Genomic DNA, 20,478 nt, shown 5'->3' on the forward strand with positions numbered 1-20,478 from the left:
TTCCCCCTTCGACTTTAACATCAATAACATCTTCATTTCATTTCTCTTGAATTGCTTTCCTAACCCTTTTTTGCAACTTTTCCATACACTCGCTTTCGTCTGCTCTTAATTCACTCGCTATCTAGTCCGCTTTTAATAGAGTCTTTCGTTCTCTTCACGAACTTAAACCTTACCTACTTACTTACCCCTTCGCCGACCCAACATTTCCCCCCAAAACGCGGTCCCATACACCAATATCGATAATACTTCTTACTGGAAAGTGACCAGAGGATCGATCATACATTGACACACACATAACAAATCAAGGGTTTCGACCCAAATCCATCCATCATGGCTCTCAATAATCCAAGTAGCGGAGCTCACTCGCAGCCATCCCTTCCTGCTCTACCAGCCCATTTACAATCAGACACACATTTAACTGCACATCTTGCAAGCCGATTCCACGTTTCCTTACCAACGGCAGATCTCTCCTCTCACGCCTTAATATCTCTCAATACATATTCTTCTTCGACAAAAGGTCCAGATGGAGGTAAAGAAGGGAGTGCAATGGGGGGTGCCGAGGGCATGGCCGACAAGGCATACACCAGACTTGGGGCCAGAACTGAGAACCAAGCCGTTGTGTTCTTGTAAGTGGAAAATGTCATATTCACCATCCCCCAAAACATATTGCTAATTGGACACATAGAGGAGAATCAGGATCCGGTAAAACCACCGTTCGTTCCCACTTGCTTTCTGCTTTACTGAGCAAATCCGGCACACCTCTTTCCACCAAGCTATCTCTGTCCGCATACGTCTTCGATACTCTCACATCCACTAAAACAGCTACCACCCCAACCGCTTCGAAAGCAGGTCTGTTCTTCGAGCTTCAATATGACACAGCATCAACAGTCAACCCAACCTTGATTGGTGGAAAGGTTCTCGATCACAGATTAGAAAGAAGTAGAGTTGCATCAGTACCGACCGGAGAGAGGAACTTTCACGTATTGTATTACCTTTTAGCTGGCACCAGTGCTGCTGAAAAGGCACATTTGGGATTAGATTCATCTGCAGACCATGGAGGCGCCGGCAATCGACTTTCTACCGGAGGTCAAAAGAGATGGCGATACCTTGGTCATCCAACGCAACTCAAAGTGGGAATCAACGATGCAGAAGGGTTTCAGTTGTTCAAGACAGCATTGAGAAAGTTGGAGTTTCCAAGAAGTGAAATCGCAGAGATCTGCCAGATTTTGGCTAGTATTCTTCACATTGGTCAACTTGAGTTTGAAACAGCGGAAAATACGACGGCAATGGGTGATGACAGTGGCGGTTATTCACACGAAGGTAGTCAACAATTCACTGGTGTGAAAAACAAGGATGTTCTCTCTATCATTGCAGCATTTTTGGGTGTTGGGGTGACTGATTTGCAAACCACCCTTGGATACAAGACCAAAATTTTGCACAGAGAAAGGGTGACAGTGATGCTCGACCCTAAGGGTGCCAAGAGCAATGCAGACGAACTAGCAAGGACTTTATACTCGTTGCTCGTAGCATATGTTATCGAAAGTATCAATCAAAGAGTATGCGCGCCAGAAGATTCGGTTGGAAACACCATCTCCATTGTCGATTTCCCAGGATTTGCTCAACAGCCTGCCACTGACTCAACTCTTGATCAACTTCTGAATAATGCTGCAACGGAAGCACTCTATAACTTTACCTTGCAAAGCTTTTTCGAAGCCAAAGCTGATATGCTCGAGACTGAAGAAGTGACTGTTGCAGCTACCAGCTACTTTGACAATTCTGATGCCGTTAGGGGTCTTCTCAAGCACGGCAACGGTCTTTTGAGTATTCTCGACGATCAAACCAAGCGTCACAAGACAGACATACAACTACTAGAAAGCTTGAGAAAACGTTTCGAGGGCAAGAACCCGGCGATAACAGTCAGCAGTGCTACTGCCAGACTCCCAGGAAGTAACTTTGCTACTCACAATGCTGCCGCTGCATTCACAGTTAAGCACTTTGCTGGAGAAGTAGAATACCCTGTGGCGGGTCTGGTGGAAGAAAATGGAGAAGTCATCTCGGGAGATCTTATGAACTTGATTCGTGACACGAAGAGTGACTTTGTAAGCCAGCTCTTTGGTCAAGAAGCTCTTCAGCGTATGGTTCATCCACAAGAGAAGTCAACCATCATGCAAGCTCAAGTTAGTTCCAAGCCTCTAAGACAACCAAGTGTCATGCGCCGAAAGGGGGATCGGCCAAGTCGTTTTGGTGGTGCAAAGAATGCAGCAGACTCGATTGAAGACATCTCGGAAACGATCGATTCTGGAAGCAAAGCTAGAAAGGGGCTCAATATCGAACAAGGTGCTGCTGCACAGTACCTGTCATCCTTGGACAATATCTTCAAAGCTCTCAACTCACAACACACGAACCCATACTTTGTATTCTGTCTTAAGCCCAATGACCGCCGCATAGCAAATCAATTCGATAGCAAATGTGTACGGATGCAACTTCAAACTTTCGGTATTGCTGAAATCAGTCAACGGTTACGAAATGCCGACTTTAGCATCTTCCTTCCTTTTGGCGAATTCCTCGGACTTGCGGACACCGAAACAATCTTGGTTGGAAGTGAGCGAGAAAAGGCTGAAAATGTCATTGAAGAAAAAAGATGGCCATCTAACGAGGCTAGAGTTGGAAGTACTGGAATATTCCTCAGCGAGAGGTGCTGGGCCGAAATTGCGAAACTGAATGAACGTGGTTTCGTCGCAGGACGCTACCCCTTACCATCTGATGATGGTGGTGAGACCAGACTCACACCAGGTGGTGACAACTACGGAGCCTCAAAAGAACGTCTTGTGGGCCCTGGGGCCGGTCTACTCGCACCATCCCCTGGAGCCTTTGTGTATGGAGATAAGAAATCTGGGTACTTTGGTAGTCAAGACGACGCACGCTCTGATGCTGGTGCTTCGGCTCTTGGTCAAGGTGACATGTTCCGTAATCTGGATACCAAGGAGCAATTGGCTGAAAAGGGAAATGAAAAGACCATGGTTGAGGTGGAGGAAGTCAAGGTCAGCGCTAGTCGCAAGAGATGGGTAGCAATGGTGTACTTGATGACTTGGTTCGTTCCTGATTTCTTGATACGGCTGATAGGTCGCATGCCTCGAAAAGACGTTCGGGTGGCCTGGAGAGAAAAGCTTGCGATCAACATGATGATTTGGTTGGCTTGTCTCTTCTCCGTTTTCTTTATCGTGGTCTTTCCAAAATTGATTTGTCCAACTCAACACGTTTATAGCGCGGCTGAGTTGACGTCGTACGACGGGAAAAGCGCCGATGCCTATATTGCCATTAGAGGAGTGGTTTTTGATCTCTCAAGTTTTACAACTCGTCATTACCCGTCAATCATACCCCAAAAGAGTATTTTGAAGTATGCTGGTCTCGATGCTACTGGCCTATTTCCGATTCAAGTCTCGGCTCTCTGTCAAGGAACCACCGGCTCTATTGATCCGTCAGTGCAACTTGATTATACTTCTTCTAATGTCAGTGGCTCCGCCTCTACAGTCAGTAGCACAGATGCCAATGCTGCATATCATGACTTCCGTGCCTTCAAAAATGATTCCCGTCCCGATTGGTTCATAGAGCAGATGATCATGCTTAAGGAGTCCGGTTATTACAAGGGTCACATTGGTTATACGGCATCATATGTTAAATCGCTTGCCAAAAAATTGGACTCGATCGGCATTATAGATGGTAAAGTCTATGACCTTACTAAATATGTTTCTGGAGGTCGTAAAATCATTGTCGCCGAGGGTGAAACTGCACCTTCGGATGTTAGTGTCGATTTCATGTCACCCTTAGTCGTGGACTTGTTCCAACAAAAATCTGGAAAGGACCTCACAAAATACTGGCATGCTCTTGCCATTAGTGATGAGATGCGATCTAGAATGAAGATTTGTCTCGATAATCTCTTCTACATTGCAGATGTTGATACCAGAAACTCTGTCAAGTGTCAATTTTCCGAGTACTTGGTTTTGGCCATCTCGATGATCATCGCCTCCGTCATCGTCTTCAAATTTCTTGCAGCTCTTCAATTCGGTGGCAAAAACATTCCCGAAAATCTGGATAAGTTTGTGATCTGTCAAGTGCCTGTCTATACAGAAGACGAGGATTCTCTTCGCCGTGCTATCGACTCCATTGCTAGAATGAAGTATGACGACAAGCGTAAACTCTTGGTCGTTATTTGTGATGGTATGATCATTGGTCAGGGTAACGACAGACCTACTCCACGCATCGTTTTGGACATTCTTGGAGTATCAGATACTGTTGATCCTGAACCCTTGAGCTTCGAGTCTTTGGGAGAAGGAATGAAACAACACAATATGGGCAAATGTTATTCCGGTCTTTACGAGGTTCAAGGTCATATCGTTCCTTTCTTGGTCGTTGTGAAAGTTGGTAAGCCTTCTGAAGTTTCTAAACCAGGAAACAGAGGAAAGCGTGATTCTCAAATGGTCATGATGCGATTCTTGAACCGCGTTCACTACAATGCGCCTATGAGCCCTCTCGAGCTTGAAATGTATCATCAAATTCGCAATATCATTGGTGTTAATCCGACATTTTATGAATTCATGTTACAAATTGATGCCGATACGGTCGTTGCAGCGGATTCTGCCTCACGAATGGTTTCGGCATTCTTGGACGATACTAAATTACTCGGTGTCTGTGGAGAGACGTCATTGACAAATTCCAAAGCTACATTCGTCACTATGATCCAAGTTTACGAATACTTCATCTCTCACAATCTGGCTAAAGCATTCGAAAGTTTGTTTGGTAGTGTTACTTGTTTGCCAGGTTGTTTCACTATGTATCGTATTCGAGCTGCAGAATCTGGAAAGCCTCTATTCGTCAGTCGTGAAGTTGTCGAAGACTATGCCAATATTCGAGTCGACACACTTCACATGAAGAACTTGCTACATTTGGGAGAAGATCGTTACTTGACCACACTTCTTATAAAATACCATTCTAAGTATAAGACCAAGTATATCAATTCCGCTCATGCTTGGACTATTGCTCCTGACACCTGGTCTATCTTCCTTTCTCAACGTCGTCGCTGGATTAACTCAACCGTACACAACCTTGCGGAACTCGCGCCCATGTCGGAACTTTGTGGTTTCTGCTGCTTCAGTATGCGTTTTGTTGTCATGATGGATTTGGTCTCCACCTTGGTTCAACCGGTCACTGTTGCTTATATCGTCTATCTCATCGTCCTCGTCATCGAATCACCAAGTTATGTTCCTGTGACGGCATTCATTCTACTTGCTGCAATTTATGGTTTGCAAGCAATCATCTTCATCGTGCGACGCAAGTGGGAGATGATCGGATGGATGATATTTTATATCCTTGCCATTCCCGTGTACTCCTTGTGTCTTCCATTGTATAGTTTCTGGCATATGGATGATTTCTCTTGGGGTAACACTCGTGTTGTCACTGGAGAATCGGGTAAACAGATTGTCATCACTGATGAAGGAGTATTTGATCCTGCATCTATTCCACGCAAGAGATGGGAAGATTATCAAGCTGAGCTTTGGGAAGCTCAAACCCAACAAGATGATGATGGAAGATCTGTAATCTCAGGATATTCCTATGGTACTAAGTATCAACCTAACATTTCAGAATACGCCATTCCAGCATCTGGCCCAATGTCCCATTATGGTGGCTATGGCGTCGAGTCTAAGAACGGCAATCCATATCAATCTCGTCTCTCATTGGCGCCATCAGAAATGGGAATGGGGACGCCAGGAAACCGAGCTAGTCAATTTAGCGGAAGTCAATATTTTGGTCAACAAGAAATGGAGATGTCTAATTTGGCAGGTTTGCCAAGTGATGACTCTATCTTACAAGAGATTAGAGACATTCTCAGAACAGCTGATTTGATGACAATTACGAAGAAGAGTATCAAGATGGAGTTGGAGAAGAGATTTGGTGTTTCACTGGATGCTAGAAGAGCTTATATTAATTCTGGTATGTTGATACTTACTCCTGATTTAAATTATTCATCAACTAACTTTTAAATAGCAACTGAAGCACTTCTTTCTGGCCAACTATGAGGAAAAAGAATGGAGAAAGATTTATATTTGAACTACATGCATATAAAACGGAGTCATTATTGTCATTCTTTCGACGATTTGAATTATTTTCTTACTAGGGTTTGAAAAGATTTGAGGGAATCAATGGGGGTTGGATTGGGTTTTGAAGCATTGGAGCGATCTGAATTGTATGGTTGTGAGAAATGATTGTAGTGAAGAAGGAAAGGAAAACTTGGTTACATTAAATTACCGGATTTTATTTGAGCTTGAAAGTTGATTTCAAGATGGGCAGAATGGAATGCAATGGGGCGTAATTAGGGTTTAGGAGATTTTTTCTCTGAATAAGATTAATAACATTTTTTTCTGTTGAATTCTTTATTATTGTACTGCGATTGTGAAGTCTAATATGTATAGATTAATAGTGGTGAGAGGAAGAAATGTAATTGAGGAGTTTCAAAAATAGGGGTGGGTAGGGAGTAATGTTTTAGGCCTACGAGAAAATAATTGTGGTGAGGTTCTTACGGAAAGTTTTTGGATGTCATCTGGGTTTATGTTGAACAGACGTGATTGAAAGAGAACAAGATGCTCTATCTTGAGGGAAGGAGAAGATACTTTGAGATAACACTGTGATTTCTGTTATGGTTATTGGAACTTCAATTGTCAGGAAATAATCTGAGAGCGTTGAGTGAGTACCGGGTAGCGGAGAAGAGTTAATTGGAACTGGTGTGAAAAACATGTCAAAATACTGCATGGCCAAACTACATGCTGAAGAATATAAAAAGCGTCACAGAAGACTGCGGTTTCAATAATGATGACTCAGGTATTTCAAACTTTTGTGCATATCCATCGCTGCAGGCACTTCTGACTTATTATTTCGAAGATGGAACGATTTTGAAATTACTCATTGTTTGCTGTTGGAAAATCCCGAAAACTTCTTGCTATATAAGTCAATAATACCAACAGTCACTTTGATAATAGTCACCTGCGGTACAGCATGAGTGAATATACAAACTCTGTACATTTTGAAATATATATTGTGTTAAGGTAACCAATTCGATTTTGTAATATCATGATTCTCATCTAGGCTAGGAACTTGCTTTTAACGGCAGATGATTGCTTATTCTACCCTTTATTTACCGAACTTGAACTCGGCAAGAAATCATTACCAAAACCATGCCCTCAATATTCAACCGAACCCCAGTCGAAGTAAGACAAAAAACCGAAATCGATCTTCTCAGGCGAAAAGTCACAGCACTAGAAAAGGAAATTTCGGCAGAGAAGAAGAATGTAGCTAGTTATGTCAAGGTTGAAAAAGATACTCTTGCCACCTGGAGGAAGTATGTAGAGAATTTATTTAGGGGTCTGAGAGAGGATTATGCGAATCTACAAGAGAGTTTGGAACGGACGGAAGCGAATTATAGGAATAAAATGGGATCGCCTAGGTATGAAAGAGAGGGGGTTGAAAGTAGTGGGGTTGGTAGAGATGATGATCGGGGAGTGAATGGTTATGGAGCTCAGAGGAGTGAAACTGGCAGAGATAGCAATCGCGATGAAGATAATTACGGTGTGCGAGGAAATCAACGAGGACAGACGGGAGGTGTCAGAAGTTTCCAGACAAAGCCGGAGGGAGTCCGTGGAAATCAATGGTCACAGGGTGATCGCGGACCGAATGATCAGGGAATAAATGATGATCAATCAAGTCGGAATGACAGTGGAAGTCAAGAAGATCAAACGGAAAAGTTTGAGTCCGAGGCTCAAGAAGATTCGGGCTTTGGGAATGGAGGAGTCGAATAAGTTCAAGAGAACGTACAATGGGGAAAGTGAGATGAAGATAAAAAAAGAAGATCAGGCGGCTAAGAAGACTAAGGTTGCAGACACAGAGTCGGCTTGGGAATTAGATAGAGGATTGTAAAAGGTGGCTCTAGTTCAATATTTGGTAGAAATATTTCCCAATTTCTTGGCAAATCGAACAATTATGAAAGCTCAACTCTGGGTCTTGTACGAAAGTGATTCGTAAGATGAGTGTTCAATGTCCGGCGATGAATTGCAGAATAGATTTCTATTTTTCGAAAGTCGCTTTTACAATAAATTCAACATCCGAGTATGAAAAAAGCCTTAGTGGTCACAGATTTTGGGAACGACGCGTGTCCGTGAATTTGTTTTCTTTTCGCAAAAGTGAGATTATTAAACTCCTTGTGTATCAAAATGAGGATAATTGTTGATTTCTGTGTATGAAGGTGGTGAATTGTATGACTTGTTAGCAAACTCGAAGCATGAGTCGTAAATTTTAATTGCATAGTGAACAACATCTATCAACCAGTCACATATGAATGTTAATTAACCGCCAGGGCAATCATTATTTTCTAATTGGCAAACTTTGAATGACGGTAATGTATATCACAGGTAGAAATCCATCAGAACATCATGAACATAATATTTTCCCTCTTAAAATCCTCAAGTAAATACAACGGAATAAAACAGCATGGGAACATTTTCAAGCTCAGAGTCCTCTTGTAATCACTCGCAACATTGTTCTTCTAGATCCTCAAATAACTGCAGAATCCCCGCAAATCCTCAGACAAGAATGGCTCCTCAAGTGACATATGAACAATTAAAAAGAAGAATTATGTATCTCGAGGGAGAGATTCATAAAATGGAGGGACAATTGGAAGCATCTGATTTACATAATAGAATGCTGTGGACAGATGTAGAGAACTTTTATAAAGGCATGAGGAAAGACTCTGAGGAGTTCCAGAGGAAAATTGATCAGAGAAAAGTGCGGTTTAGAAATGGATTGAGAAAGATTCAAGACCAGGAAAGAATTACCAGGGAACATGAGGAAAGGTCGTAGGAATGGTGAAAAGTGGTTGAGTTTACTTTAGCCGAGTGAAGGAGAGAAGGTTCGGGTAGCAGAAACGAGTAGGAAAGAGGCTAGAAAGGCAAGAGAAACTTATTACGGATGGTGTAAATATGGAGAGAAGACGGAAGAGAAGCCACGAAAAGATATGCTTGGATTTTTGGTGAAGGAATTAAATTCTTTGAATGCAGCTATTGGGACATTGAAGGATGAGATTATGGCGAGAAGAATGTGAGAGGAATCTACAGGGGAATCTTTAGTCCTTGTACGCAGGTAAAGGGATATTTTGCTTTTAGAGGTTGGGAAGTCGAGAGAGTACCTAGATTGAAACATCATAGAGGATAGACTAGGATAATATTGTTATTTCATCCATTCATTTTGCTTGTTATTCAATGTTCGTTTTCTGTCGGGTTGTGACAGGAAGTTGTTTGGAAGTACATCAAGTCAAGTGAGATATTGTTAAATGCCGTTTAAATGAATGAGTAGCTGACTAGAATAAATTGTGCCCATGAAGCGACATACCAATGTGATTATCTAAATGGAGAAGATATGATAGCATTACAGCATTATCGAATTAGGAAATGAACACAGTCACTTACGCACCGGACTGTGAAACCAAAGATATTCATCAACTATGACTGGAGGAGATTTGGCATATAGACTCTCAGAAAAGCTTGAATATCTGGCTTCATGATTCTATCTTCGTCATTATAATATCATTGAGAACTTATGTGAGATATCAAATTATTTCTGTAGTAACATTTACCTGGTGAAGACCAAGATATAAAAGACCGACAATGGCCACTCTAGAATGGTATTCAATCATTCAATCACTACGAAGAAGAGAAGAAAAGGATAAAAACAACTATACCTACAATCAATCCAATGATCAAAGCCACCATATCCAATCCCGAATGGTGGGAGCAAAGACAATGTTGCGACGGGACGAAATTCTACTACAACATCGCAACATGTCAAAGAACCAAATTAAATCCAACTCGCGGTCCACTTCCACCAGGCTGGCTCGAATTTAAAGATCAAGGAGAAATTCTAGCCCGCCAAGTCCGCACTGGAATTGTTGCAAAAACAGATCCACGATGTTACCGACCAGACCAAGAAAGACGAGCGGCTGCAACAATTCTCGAATGGACTACGCACCTAGCAAGTCCTTTATATAGCCAACCTACTGCTCATAGCGTCTTGAGAATCATCTGGAGGGATGTGGAAATGCATCTTCCTGGATTCCGATTAGATTTGGAACAATATGAAAAGCTTAGAATGAAAGATACCTTCAATGCGGAGCTTATTCAGAGTTTGGATGATAATCTCCAAGCTATTGAAACATGGCGTGCTATGGCCGAAATACAAGTGGAAAATTTGGAAAAGAATGCTGCTGCTTCGGGCAGGAATATCAAAGTGGAAGGATTGAGAAGAAGATTTGACGCTTTTGGAAAAGCTATTGATGCAGCAGCACAAGAGATGATTGAGGGATGGTTAACAACAGAGCACAACATGGATTTGGTAAAATTATTAGAAGGGTTCTTTAGATCATTGAGAAGGCCAACGTGGGATGGTTGAATTATGTAGATGCGATACTCCCTTCACGATGGATTTGATTAGTCTAGAAAATCTTACTCAAAACCCTCTTCACCTGTTCTGGTTGACTCTGAGTCTTGTTCTTCAATGCTGGAGCATTCTGCTTGAAGCGCATTGGTCTATTAGCATCCTTCTTCTGCTTCTTTGCTTCCACGCCTTCATCCTTTGTGACGTCGGCGTCCTCGCCATCCTTCCTCTTCTTTGCAGCCTTCTTAGCTTCCATCCCCTCCTGAATCTTTGCTCGTTCAACATTTTGTACATATTCCTTGTTCTCCTTGGTCGTCTTGCTAATTTCAGCCCTCATTCTGCTGCTTCTTTCCGCATTTTCTGCTGCAATTTGTTCCGTCAAATTATTCCACTTGAAACCCTTCAGGTAAAGAAGATTCCATACATCATCATGATAGTAATTTCCCTTTTTGCCTCCAATTGTGTTCGCATTCAATAATTCGCACACTTTCTTGGCATCTGCTTTGTTCACAAATTCTACCCACCCATCCACAAATGATCGCTTCTTATTTCCTCCGTTGCGAACTCGTCTTGTGTGCGAAGCTGGATCTTCAGGTGTCATGAATATGCGATTGATATCACCGTATGGTTCAAGGAGGGATCTTAATTTTGTTGGTTTCATGAAAGGTGGTATTCGGGAAAGATAGACGACGCCGGATCTTTTGATAGCAGCAGCACTCGCGACAAGATTCTTCTTCGTGAGAGGCCTTGAAATTCCTGGCAATTCCAGTTCTTTCGAGGTATTCTTTGGCTTCGACTTCGAGTCCGATTTTGATTCAATCTCTTGTGAAGCGTCTTCAATTATATCGTCCTTAGAGTCTTCCCTCTCTTGATCACTATTCTGTTCGACATCTTCGTCATCGCTTTGATCGTCATCGACCTTTCTCCTCTTTAAACTTCTGCCACCCTTTTTGAGATCCTCTGCTTCCGAATTGTATCCTTGACTCTCCTCTCCGTCGCTTTCCTCCAAATCTAGGAAATCGTTGTGCTTTCTCGTCGCCATTCTCTTGATTGATTGATTGATCGGTCGATCGTTTGACTTGTTGCTTAGCTGGTTGGTCCTGGTGGTCGAACAGCTGGATTGATGGATTGGAAGAAATTCGGATTGTAAAGAATTATAAATTTTGACCAGGATCACTTATCAATTTTTTTGGGTGGTGAATTAACAAAAAGTTTAAAATGTTAGCGGCTTGGAATCTGTCGGACCCCTGTTACATCCTGTAATGACATTGACGCATAGCGATACCGGTAAGTGGGCGTCACTGATAGCTTTGCTTGACTATCTTTATCCCACCACCCCACCAGGATTAAATCTGCAACATAAGAAGAGTGTCATTGTCATTGTCATTGTCATTGTTGTTTGTGTATTGAATTTTAAACCATTCAAGATAACATCACGATTTCCAACATGTCTGTCGAAACAATTACTACCATTTCTCCTATTACCAACAAGCCTGTCTTGACCAGAACTGGAATCTCTGCGGAAGACTTGCAGCAATTACCCATCACTGCCACGGAAGCATTCTTAAAGTATCGCAAGACTTCATTGAAAGAACGTCAAGATATCGTAAAGAAAGCTCTCAAGCTTTTGAACGACAAGCAAGATGAATTGGCCAAGGAGTTGACGGAACAAATGGGTCGACCCATTGCCTACACTGCGAAAGAAGTTACCACAGCTGTGAAGAGGGGCGAATACCTCTTGAAGATTAGTGAGGATGCGTTGAAAGATACAGATGGAGAGGCAGAGAAAGGTTTCAAGAGATTCATTCGAAAGGTGCCAGTTGGACCTTGTCTCATCCTCTTTGCATGGAACGTAAGTGTTGAGTTCTCCGTCCTCATTTCCCTGGCTAACCTTTTGTTTTCAGTACCCCTATCTTATTCTCGTCAACTCTCTGATACCTGCTCTTCTCGCTGGTAACTCGGTCATTCTCAAGCCATCTCCGCAGACTCCTACAATTGTTGAACACATGGCATCTATCTTTTCTGAAGCTGGCCTTCCAGATAATGTCATCCAATACTTCCATTGCGGCTCTCCCCTCATTATTGAATCTATTGTTAGAGATCCAAAAGTAGCTCTCGTGTGCTTCACTGGATCTGTAGCTGGTGGTTTGGCTACAGCTAAGGCAGCAGCAGATAGAATTGTGAATGTTGGACTCGAACTTGGTGGCAAAGATCCCGCATACGTAAGAGGTGATGTTGATGTAGCGTGGGCAGCTGAGGAGATCGTCGATGGAGCCGTTTTCAACTCGGGCCAAAGTTGTTGTAGCTTGGAAAGAATCTATGTTGATGAGAAGATCCATGATGAATTCATTGAGGCGTTGCAGAATGTCTTGAAGAATTACAAACTAGGTGATCCTTTCAATAAGGAAACGGTAAGTACCTCACACACAATTATCGCTGGCTCAATACTTACTACTTGCTTATGCAGCATGTCGGCCCCGTCGTCTCAAAGAGGTCAAAGGAAACGATCGAGGCACATATCAAGGATGCATTAGATAAGGGTGCCAAGAATCTCACGCCCGAGAATGAAACCTTCAAGTCTCCTCCTTCAGAAGGCAACTATGTTATACCTACGCTGCTTGGTAATGTCGATCATAGCATGACTGTGATGACGGAGGAGACTTTCGGTCCAGTCATTCCCGTGATGAAAGTAAAGAGTGATGAAGAAGCCATAAAACTCATGAATGACAGTGAGTTTGGCTTAACCGCCTCGATTTGGACAAAAGACACGGCAAAAGCAGCCGAATTAGCTGAAGATGTAGAGGCTGGAACTGTCTTTGTGAACAGATGTGATTATCCAAGCCCTGTAAGTCACCTTTGCCCTTTGACGATGTACATGAATATGGCTCACAATTATTGATAGGACCTTGCATGGACTGGATGGAAAAATTCCGGAAGGGGTGTCACTCTAAGTAAATTTGGCTTTGAACAATTCGTCAAGCTGAAGAGTTACCACTTGAAGGATTACCCTAAATAAGGGCCTTTAAGTATTACTTCTACACATGTGTGCTTGTAGTACAGAACTCTCGAACGACTTTTGAGTATTTAAACACCAGAAATCAGAGCCACAAATCGATAAGTTCTAGTCAAAAGAGAGCATTCGAGTAGAAATAAGCGATTGAAGGATTTCACGTAGACGAATGACGAATATACCTTATCTTTTTCCACGGCGCTGAAATTCTTTTTGATGATCAAGTTCTACACATGTCGAATGTCATTCTGGCATTGATGGGCCAATGGCGTAGAAGCGCCATTGGTACAATGTTAGCCAAGCAATATGCACATTTTATTAGTGATACAATCTCGAAGAATTCTTGTGTCAAGTAAAAAGATTTGGATTAATGCTGATCCATTTTTCCAAGGTAACGCAAGGGAACTATTTGATTGGATAAGACAACTGAGAAATGGGTGAAGATTGCCTAGTAATAAGCCTTACTGCAAAATAATTGGAAGGGGGAATTCTTTGGAATAGGTCATCACATGATCAACCCTTTCTATTTCCTATCTTCCTGTTGTGCTCCCTCACATTTCCACGCTGTTCCCTTATTCAGGTATGTTCTTTGGGCAACATTCCGTGCCTCCTTGATTTGAATCTGTAAATCATAATTATTGAAGGGGAATTTATGTAATTCATCAATTTACTTCAAGTCAATTTAGTCATGTTGATGAATGAGGGCAATCGAATTCCAGTCAAAGTTTTATTTATTTATTACTATTATTAGTATTTTATGGTATGGTATTACTGACTTGAACTGACTTGAACTGTCTATCTACTTACTATGTATCTATCTAGTATCTCTTTTGACATTAAACGTGTTCATGTTCAGCTCGGTAACCCCCCCCTTCTCCCCGCCCCCTTTGATAGATGTAGTTGAAAAGAAGCGATACATTTTAATCATCAACATTCCAGAAGGGCCTCATCTGATAAGGGAGTAATTAGGGGAACTCCTCATTTCCTTCAAGTTTTGGAGTAAGGAATCCGCCACGTTACGTCGCCGGATTGCCGTTACTTTGAGGCGTACCAAAGAATGGGAATTTTGATGCACCCGAAGTAGTACTCATTGTAGTACTGACTCTGTGTAATTTCTCATTTGATAGTATTGTTGCCCTTGACAGCAAACTGGCAATTTATATTCATAAATTCATCTTCTTCTCTTTAATCTTTTTCCTCATATATCTTCTTCTATCATCGCCAGTCTTATTGTTCGAGGCATTGGCAGTCAGCTCTTCAGCAATTCTTCTTCTACTTCTTACAGTCAGCAAAATACCTATATTAACAATCATTCTTTCATTTTCTTGTGTCATTAATTACAATCATTCCTCAATCACGCGTCTTCCAATATTCTGCATATTCATCGTTTCAGAAAAGCGCGTCTGCCTTACATTTTCATACCTGGACTCAATCTACAATATATCACCACGAGGACATTCAATTGTCAATATAACAATCACTTATCGTTAGACATCACAAGATATATATATTTATATACGCACATAGTTTCATCTCAACCTCAATTGAATCACTTCTCAACATGTCCTGCATACAACTCAAAGCTACACTCTTAAAATTCAGCAATAAATGTGCTGAAACCTTGGGATTGAAATCAAAAGCTCCTAAACCTTTATCCATAGTAAGTATCTGTACATATCTTCGAATTCCGCATTGTTATATCTGACATGACCACCACAGAGTGCACCCTTCAATTTTCAAGAAGGCCCAGCAGTAAATCTCCCCGGTTATTCCGAGGATGAGTAAGTTAGCCTTCCCACTTCTCAAATCTCCTTTGATACTCTCAAATCCTAATAATATTCAAACAGAATATCACTCATGAAAGAAAAAGCCATTGCGTCAACCGCCGTCGCTTCAGATAATCACCATGCGAATTTAAATCGATGTTACGATTCAGATATCTCAGAATCACATTCGAGGACGGGATCTCATGGGTGTGGAATTGGGAGGAGTGTGGTTTATCATGCGAGGAGAGCCAGTAGAGGGTGTATGTATGGGAATTAAGATGGAAGGGTGGTGGTGCAAAGATTGATTGGGTGGTTGGAGTTCTATGTATGATTATGGATTGGTGTACGATAGGTATTGGGTGGGTAGAATGGTTATGGTTGTTGATTTGGGGTTATTTGGATTGGGTGGATGAGTGGGAGGTGTTGGAGTATTGTTATTATCGATATTATTATGGGATGGGGTTGTTGGAGGTACGAAGGGGATACGGAGGGGATACGGAGGGGAATACTTTTGATCATATAATTGATCATGGTGAACATCGGGGTTAAGTGGTAATGGAACAGGAATGGGAACAGAAATAGATGGTCACATGGTGACTTTATACAAATTGATAGAATGAAGGAAAGACGAAAGCAATAAATTGATTTTCCATCCTTATCATCTTGAGATAGTTTCTTAAGAAGTTAATTATTCAATTTTTCATTTTAAGAACACGAATTTCTTAAGTATTTATCATTCCATGCGTGTTTGGAAAATTATTATTAATTCTTTTCATATGCGAGGTCTATCTATGTATTAGTTTAATTCTATACGATTTCATTCATCTCTTCACTTATGATAGAGTTCTTATGGAATGAAATATCTATCTATCGAATGAAAGAAATGAAACAAAAGATTTCCTCAATACTATCCTCGGAAAGTGTCATCACCAAAAGCCGAGCAGATTAGCTGTATTAAGTAGGTACTTGGGTAGTGCTTGCTCAAAAAAAATCCTCATCAACTCATGAACTCATTCTATATGTTAGACCCTTACTTCCTTCCATTCTCTCTTTCATAATCCAACACCTTGCAAAAATTTGTTGGAATCCATCTACCAACCCAAACCAAAGCAGGATATAATATCATCGAGATCTTAGGAATGAAGCACCAGATCAAAATGAGAAACTCCAAAGAGAAAAGTGTGGAAAGCTAAACAAAATCAGTAGTCCTCATCAGGTTCCCATGTACCATCGGCACTTTCTTCTGAAATACTCTTTTTGAGCGAGGAGTTTCTGGTGATAGGTGGTTTGAGAGTGGGAGTTGAAGTAAATGAGGAAGACTTGGGGGTGCTGGATTTAGATGCCTTGGCTCTGGTAGCAGAAGTTTTGGGAGTTGCGCTTTTGGTAGTGGAAGTCTTAGGAGTGTTAGCTCTAGTGGTAATGGTCCTGGGGGTAGTAGTCCTGGGAGTTGCAGTCATGGGAGTAGTAATCATGGGAGTAGTGGCCTTAGACACAGCAGATTTGGGACCGGCAGTTTTGGGAGTAGCGGCTCTAGAATTCCTAGTTTTCGGAACGGCAGCTGACTTGATGAGATTGGGTGTTGCAACTGTGGGACTGATAGCTGTATGGCTGGTAACTATGGAACTAGCGACAATAGGATTAATAGTCTTTGGCTTCCTAGTTCTGGGAGTAGCAATTTCTCGATTGATTGTTTTGGACGGAGTTGGATTGTCAGTTGCAGCTTCGGGTACAGTAGTTTTTCTGGTGGCTTTTGTTTTTGGTTTCTGCCCTGGCTGCCAATCTTTATCTTTTTCGTCTCTAGCAGCCATCTTTTTGTTGACGGGAACGAGATTCTCCATACCGAGATTTTGGGTTGTAGATGTTGTTTGGAAGATCTCTCCACTTGTGGGTGCTGGTGCGGGTGCTGGTACGTGTACGGGTGTGACTACGGCTATAGTGGAAATATTGGGTTCGTGAGTAATTTCTCGAGATTGGACTTCGCTGATGGTGTGAGGGTTTATGTTTGGTGGGATAGATGCGTCGTGTGTCGGGAAAGATTTAACATAATTATGTCTGACGGGCTCGGCTGAAGACTTAGTATATCCTTGATTGTAACCTGGGAAAGAGTTTGAAGATTCGCTCATGGCATTCGTTCCATCGATTCCTCTCGTGCTAACAGTTTCTCTTGGAGTCGGAGTTGACAGGGTGTTGTGTCTAGAAGGATTTGCCGCAGCATTCATCGAGTTATTTCCGTCAGGCCTAGAAGTATATCCCGAAGGAACTGCCGTACTGCTCAAACTGTTAGCTCTGATAGTTTCAGAATTGTCCCCAGAAGAACCTGGTGTGGCATTTGCAATGTTCTTTGCAATGGAACCGGAATTATGTGCTGGAGGACCTGGCGCACTAATAATAGAAGCCATTGGTACATTGATAGAGGCGGCGCTTGAAAAAGTTCTAGGATTGTATGTAGAGGAGCCCAGTGTATTATTGGTGGCGGTGACTGATGTATTCGCAGGTATAACTCTTGAAGCAGCTCCAGAATTATATCCAGAAGGACCAGCAGAGTTGTTGGCGGTATTTGCACCAACAAAGCTAGACTTGTAGCCAGAAGGACCAGGGGTATTGTTCATAGTGTTTATTTGACCAAGTCCGGAATTGAATCCCGAAGGACCAGAGGTACCGGTTAAAGTGTTCGTTTGAGAGAAACTAGAATTGAATCCCGAAGGACCAGAAACATCAATCGTAGCATTCATTCCAATAGCTCCCACACTGACGACATTTCCTTTACCACTCATGTTCATTCCACTCATCTCAGTATCCTCTTTATCTTTGGCAGAAGCTAGGTTATCTTCCTGGAGGAGCCATATATGATCTTGGGACATTCTTTCCGCAGCATCTTGTCGAGGTTTTGGAGGAGGGTTTCTACCACGTCCTACAGGACCTTTTCGATACCAGTTCGTCATAGCACCTGGCTTCTTCGATGAACCTAATCTCTTTTCGGGTGCAAAATCGGGATTAAAATAATTTGCGCGATAGCTAGCGTCGTAGTTTCGAAGACCTTTTTTAATTTCTTCACGGTCTAATAAGGCCATCTGAAATTTAGATATTAGTCTTTTTTCATTACGATTCATGAGTAGGGAATGAGGAAAAATGAAAGGAACAGATGGAGATGAAAGACTTACATCTTCTTCTTCATTAATATCAAAACCTTGATGTGTCCATTCTGGTAATTGTGGTCCTTCTCCAGCTCTATTCAAAAGAAGTGTCAGTTTCGAAGAATCATGAGATTTGACATTAGAAATCAAAATCTCAAATACCTCATAGCAGAATCAAAACTTTGAACTCTTGCCTCGAAGAATTTAAGTTCAAATAAATTGAAGGGAATATCTTCAAAAGGTTCTTCTTTTGTTCTCTTTTGATTCAATCCAAGCTTTTGAACGATGAAATCCTCATCAATTATTGTAGGGCCTTTAATCGGACCAAGGAGTTCGGACTCCATTAAGTCAATATGGTATCCAATACTTTCCATTTGATCTTCAGAAATTGGCGGGTTTTCGATATCGTGAAAGTCGGGCCAAGGAATGCCATCGATAGAATTGTCTCCAGACATATCTGCGAGATTGACATCTGGCATCTTGTCGCGCATCCTCTGTGACTTCTTGATATCGCGGTAAAGATCTGATGGAAATGTAATAGTGAAGGGAAATTGATTCATGCGATTTCTCACGATTGCGAGAGAGAATTCGAGCTGATGAGGTTCAGCAAGATTGCCTGGGGAAGGCCAGCGTTGAAAGCGCTCTTCGCCCAGATATATTGGTTCGCACATTAAGTAAGGAGAGTTTGAAATGGTGAGAGCTGTCGATAGTTTAGATAAGAAAGTTTGGATGTTGGGTAATTGAGTCATAAAACTCACCATGAACTTCGAATAAAGGTTCTGGTTCTGTAAGATTCGCGACAACTTTGTTTGGAAGAGGAAAAGTCAGTTTGAATTTCATAGTTAAATATAAAGTGATTCGAAGGCGGTGAACGGAAGGAAGTTGATGGTAGAGTTAACTACGGTGAAGCTTCATTGACAGTAAGGGTGATCAAAGTAAGGATGATCAACATAGTGAGGTAGAGTTGATCATCGTGTAGTGAATAAATTCTTGGATGATTATCTGAATATATTGAAGTGATGTAATGTGATGGCTGAAATTCAGCTGAGATAGAAAAAATTGAAGTCTCTCTCAAGGATCTCAAGGACAACAAATAGACTGTTCTCCAAGACCCCTCAGAGACATGAAGAGGTGAAGTTGTTCAATAACATCATTTATAAATGATTTTTGAGAACCAACTTAATTTTAGTCAAAAATAAAACTGTTTGAGAAAAAAAAGGAACAGGAGACTCATGTTGAATAGGCTGCTGTATGTGGGATGTAAAAAATATGAATAGTAATTAGATTCAGATGTAAAGGAAGTTTGAGCGCTTATCTCTTCTCTTTAAAACAATTAAAATATATTTAAAAATATAATCAGAAATTTGAGTCGCTTTCTTGAGTGTATTGAAGATGCTGCTTGACAGAAATAATCCGCCAAGATTCATTTGAGATGATATCAAGACAGGTAGAAACAGTAAAACTTACCACTTAAAATTCTATTTTCTCCTGCTATTTCCAAGGCTTGCTGATAATTATCAATGATAGACTATACAAATAAATTAGTTAGTTATAGTCAAATTCACACAAAGCTAAGGTAGTTAAGGTAGTTAAGGTAGCCAAGGTAGCTGAGAGTACGAGTGAGGTAAATAAGTCTGTGTTCCAGCCGAGCCAATCGGATGATTTTAAACCTTGTTAAAAATTGTATGATCAAATAATAATAGCTTTGAGAGGAGAAAGATTTATGAATAATAAAGAAATAAAATCGAATAAGAGAAAATTAGAAATACACATACTTGATCAACATGTGTTAACATGGCTTCTATCTGAGACCTTGACATGATTGCTTAAAGAAAGAAAGAAAGAAAAAGAAGAAGAGACTTCGAGAGAAAATTTAAATTGACTAAAATCTTTGAACTAGCTTTAATCATAAGTGAATCATTCAACTCAATTATAATATTATCGAAACAGCTCCATTCACTGACTTTTGATATGAGAATGAAGTGATGTAGTTCGGCATGGAACGGAATCACGGATTTCTAGGTATCATGAGAGGATTAATCTTCTATCTAGAGTATCAAAACTGAGACAAGTAGAGGTGAGATGATGAGGAGAC

General features: G+C 41.3%; 8 protein-coding genes across 8 annotated transcripts; 6 read left to right on the plus strand and 2 right to left on the minus strand.

The window, feature by feature from the left end:
• The first annotated feature begins 10 nt into the window (after positions 1-10).
• Positions 11-6,409, plus strand: BcCHSV. The gene is made up of 3 exons (XM_001545464.2): positions 11-626; positions 686-5,988; positions 6,043-6,409. Exons 1-3 carry the CDS (start codon positions 331-333, stop codon positions 6,072-6,074), a joined length of 5,631 nt encoding a protein of 1,876 aa, XP_001545514.1. The 5' UTR covers positions 11-330; the 3' UTR covers positions 6,075-6,409.
• A 614-nt stretch (positions 6,410-7,023) lies between these two features.
• BCIN_12g05380 (hypothetical protein) lies at positions 7,024-8,005 on the plus strand. Its single transcript, XM_001545465.2, has one exon. It carries the CDS (start codon positions 7,227-7,229, stop codon positions 7,845-7,847), a length of 621 nt encoding a protein of 206 aa, XP_001545515.1. The 5' UTR covers positions 7,024-7,226; the 3' UTR covers positions 7,848-8,005.
• Positions 8,006-8,511: 506 nt separating this feature from the next.
• On the plus strand, positions 8,512-9,286 carry BCIN_12g05390 (hypothetical protein). Its single transcript, XM_024696505.1, has one exon. It carries the CDS (start codon positions 8,536-8,538, stop codon positions 8,902-8,904), a length of 369 nt encoding a protein of 122 aa, XP_024552316.1. The 5' UTR covers positions 8,512-8,535; the 3' UTR covers positions 8,905-9,286.
• A 233-nt stretch (positions 9,287-9,519) lies between these two features.
• On the plus strand, positions 9,520-10,548 carry BCIN_12g05400 (hypothetical protein). Its single transcript, XM_024696506.1, has one exon. The coding sequence runs from the start codon at positions 9,796-9,798 to the stop codon at positions 10,486-10,488; it is 693 nt and encodes a 230-aa protein (XP_024552317.1). The 5' UTR covers positions 9,520-9,795; the 3' UTR covers positions 10,489-10,548.
• Positions 10,482-11,614, minus strand: Bcesf2. Its single transcript, XM_024696507.1, has one exon. It carries the CDS (start codon positions 11,513-11,515, stop codon positions 10,532-10,534), a length of 984 nt encoding a protein of 327 aa, XP_024552318.1. The 5' UTR covers positions 11,516-11,614; the 3' UTR covers positions 10,482-10,531.
• A 175-nt stretch (positions 11,615-11,789) lies between these two features.
• BCIN_12g05420 (hypothetical protein) lies at positions 11,790-13,679 on the plus strand. The gene is made up of 4 exons (XM_024696508.1): positions 11,790-12,325; positions 12,378-12,884; positions 12,941-13,318; positions 13,376-13,679. The coding sequence occupies exons 1-4, from the start codon at positions 11,921-11,923 to the stop codon at positions 13,487-13,489; spliced, it is 1,404 nt and encodes a 467-aa protein (XP_024552319.1). The 5' UTR covers positions 11,790-11,920; the 3' UTR covers positions 13,490-13,679.
• A 1,024-nt stretch (positions 13,680-14,703) lies between these two features.
• Positions 14,704-15,901, plus strand: BCIN_12g05430 (hypothetical protein). Its single transcript, XM_024696509.1, has 3 exons — positions 14,704-15,143; positions 15,203-15,264; positions 15,331-15,901. Exons 1-3 carry the CDS (start codon positions 15,045-15,047, stop codon positions 15,524-15,526), a joined length of 357 nt encoding a protein of 118 aa, XP_024552320.1. The 5' UTR covers positions 14,704-15,044; the 3' UTR covers positions 15,527-15,901.
• A 269-nt stretch (positions 15,902-16,170) lies between these two features.
• On the minus strand, positions 16,171-19,425 carry BCIN_12g05440 (hypothetical protein). The gene is made up of 4 exons (XM_024696510.1): positions 19,142-19,425; positions 18,546-19,083; positions 18,411-18,477; positions 16,171-18,320 (listed from the first exon to the last, which is right to left on the minus strand). The coding sequence occupies exons 1-4, from the start codon at positions 19,221-19,223 to the stop codon at positions 16,449-16,451; spliced, it is 2,559 nt and encodes an 852-aa protein (XP_024552321.1). The 5' UTR covers positions 19,224-19,425; the 3' UTR covers positions 16,171-16,448.
• Between the last annotated feature and the right edge of the window lie 1,053 nt (positions 19,426-20,478).

Source organism: Botrytis cinerea, chromosome 12 (assembly GCF_000143535.2).
Source record: "Botrytis cinerea B05.10 chromosome 12, complete sequence".
In the NCBI taxonomy this organism is placed as follows: Eukaryota; Fungi; Ascomycota; class Leotiomycetes; order Helotiales; family Sclerotiniaceae; genus Botrytis; species Botrytis cinerea.

Coding starts and splice junctions, on each gene's coding strand:
- BcCHSV (XM_001545464.2), top strand. CDS start 331: ATGGCTCTCAATAATCCAAGTAGCGGAGCTCACTCGCAGCCATCCCTT. Junction 627..685: donor AACCAAGCCGTTGTGTTCTT/GTAAGTGGAAAA, acceptor TTGGACACATAG/AGGAGAATCAGGATCCGGTA. Junction 5,989..6,042: donor AAGAGCTTATATTAATTCTG/GTATGTTGATAC, acceptor ACTTTTAAATAG/CAACTGAAGCACTTCTTTCT.
- BCIN_12g05380 (XM_001545465.2), top strand. CDS start 7,227: ATGCCCTCAATATTCAACCGAACCCCAGTCGAAGTAAGACAAAAAACC.
- BCIN_12g05390 (XM_024696505.1), top strand. CDS start 8,536: ATGGGAACATTTTCAAGCTCAGAGTCCTCTTGTAATCACTCGCAACAT.
- BCIN_12g05400 (XM_024696506.1), top strand. CDS start 9,796: ATGATCAAAGCCACCATATCCAATCCCGAATGGTGGGAGCAAAGACAA.
- Bcesf2 (XM_024696507.1), bottom strand. CDS start 11,515: ATGGCGACGAGAAAGCACAACGATTTCCTAGATTTGGAGGAAAGCGAC.
- BCIN_12g05420 (XM_024696508.1), top strand. CDS start 11,921: ATGTCTGTCGAAACAATTACTACCATTTCTCCTATTACCAACAAGCCT. Junction 12,326..12,377: donor TCATCCTCTTTGCATGGAAC/GTAAGTGTTGAG, acceptor TTTTGTTTTCAG/TACCCCTATCTTATTCTCGT. Junction 13,319..13,375: donor GATGTGATTATCCAAGCCCT/GTAAGTCACCTT, acceptor AATTATTGATAG/GACCTTGCATGGACTGGATG.
- BCIN_12g05430 (XM_024696509.1), top strand. CDS start 15,045: ATGTCCTGCATACAACTCAAAGCTACACTCTTAAAATTCAGCAATAAA. Junction 15,144..15,202: donor CTCCTAAACCTTTATCCATA/GTAAGTATCTGT, acceptor TGACCACCACAG/AGTGCACCCTTCAATTTTCA. Junction 15,265..15,330: donor CCCGGTTATTCCGAGGATGA/GTAAGTTAGCCT, acceptor ATATTCAAACAG/AATATCACTCATGAAAGAAA.
- BCIN_12g05440 (XM_024696510.1), bottom strand. CDS start 19,223: ATGAAATTCAAACTGACTTTTCCTCTTCCAAACAAAGTTGTCGCGAAT. Junction 19,084..19,141: donor ACCTTTATTCGAAGTTCATG/GTGAGTTTTATG, acceptor AACTATCGACAG/CTCTCACCATTTCAAACTCT. Junction 18,478..18,545: donor AGTTTTGATTCTGCTATGAG/GTATTTGAGATT, acceptor TCTTTTGAATAG/AGCTGGAGAAGGACCACAAT.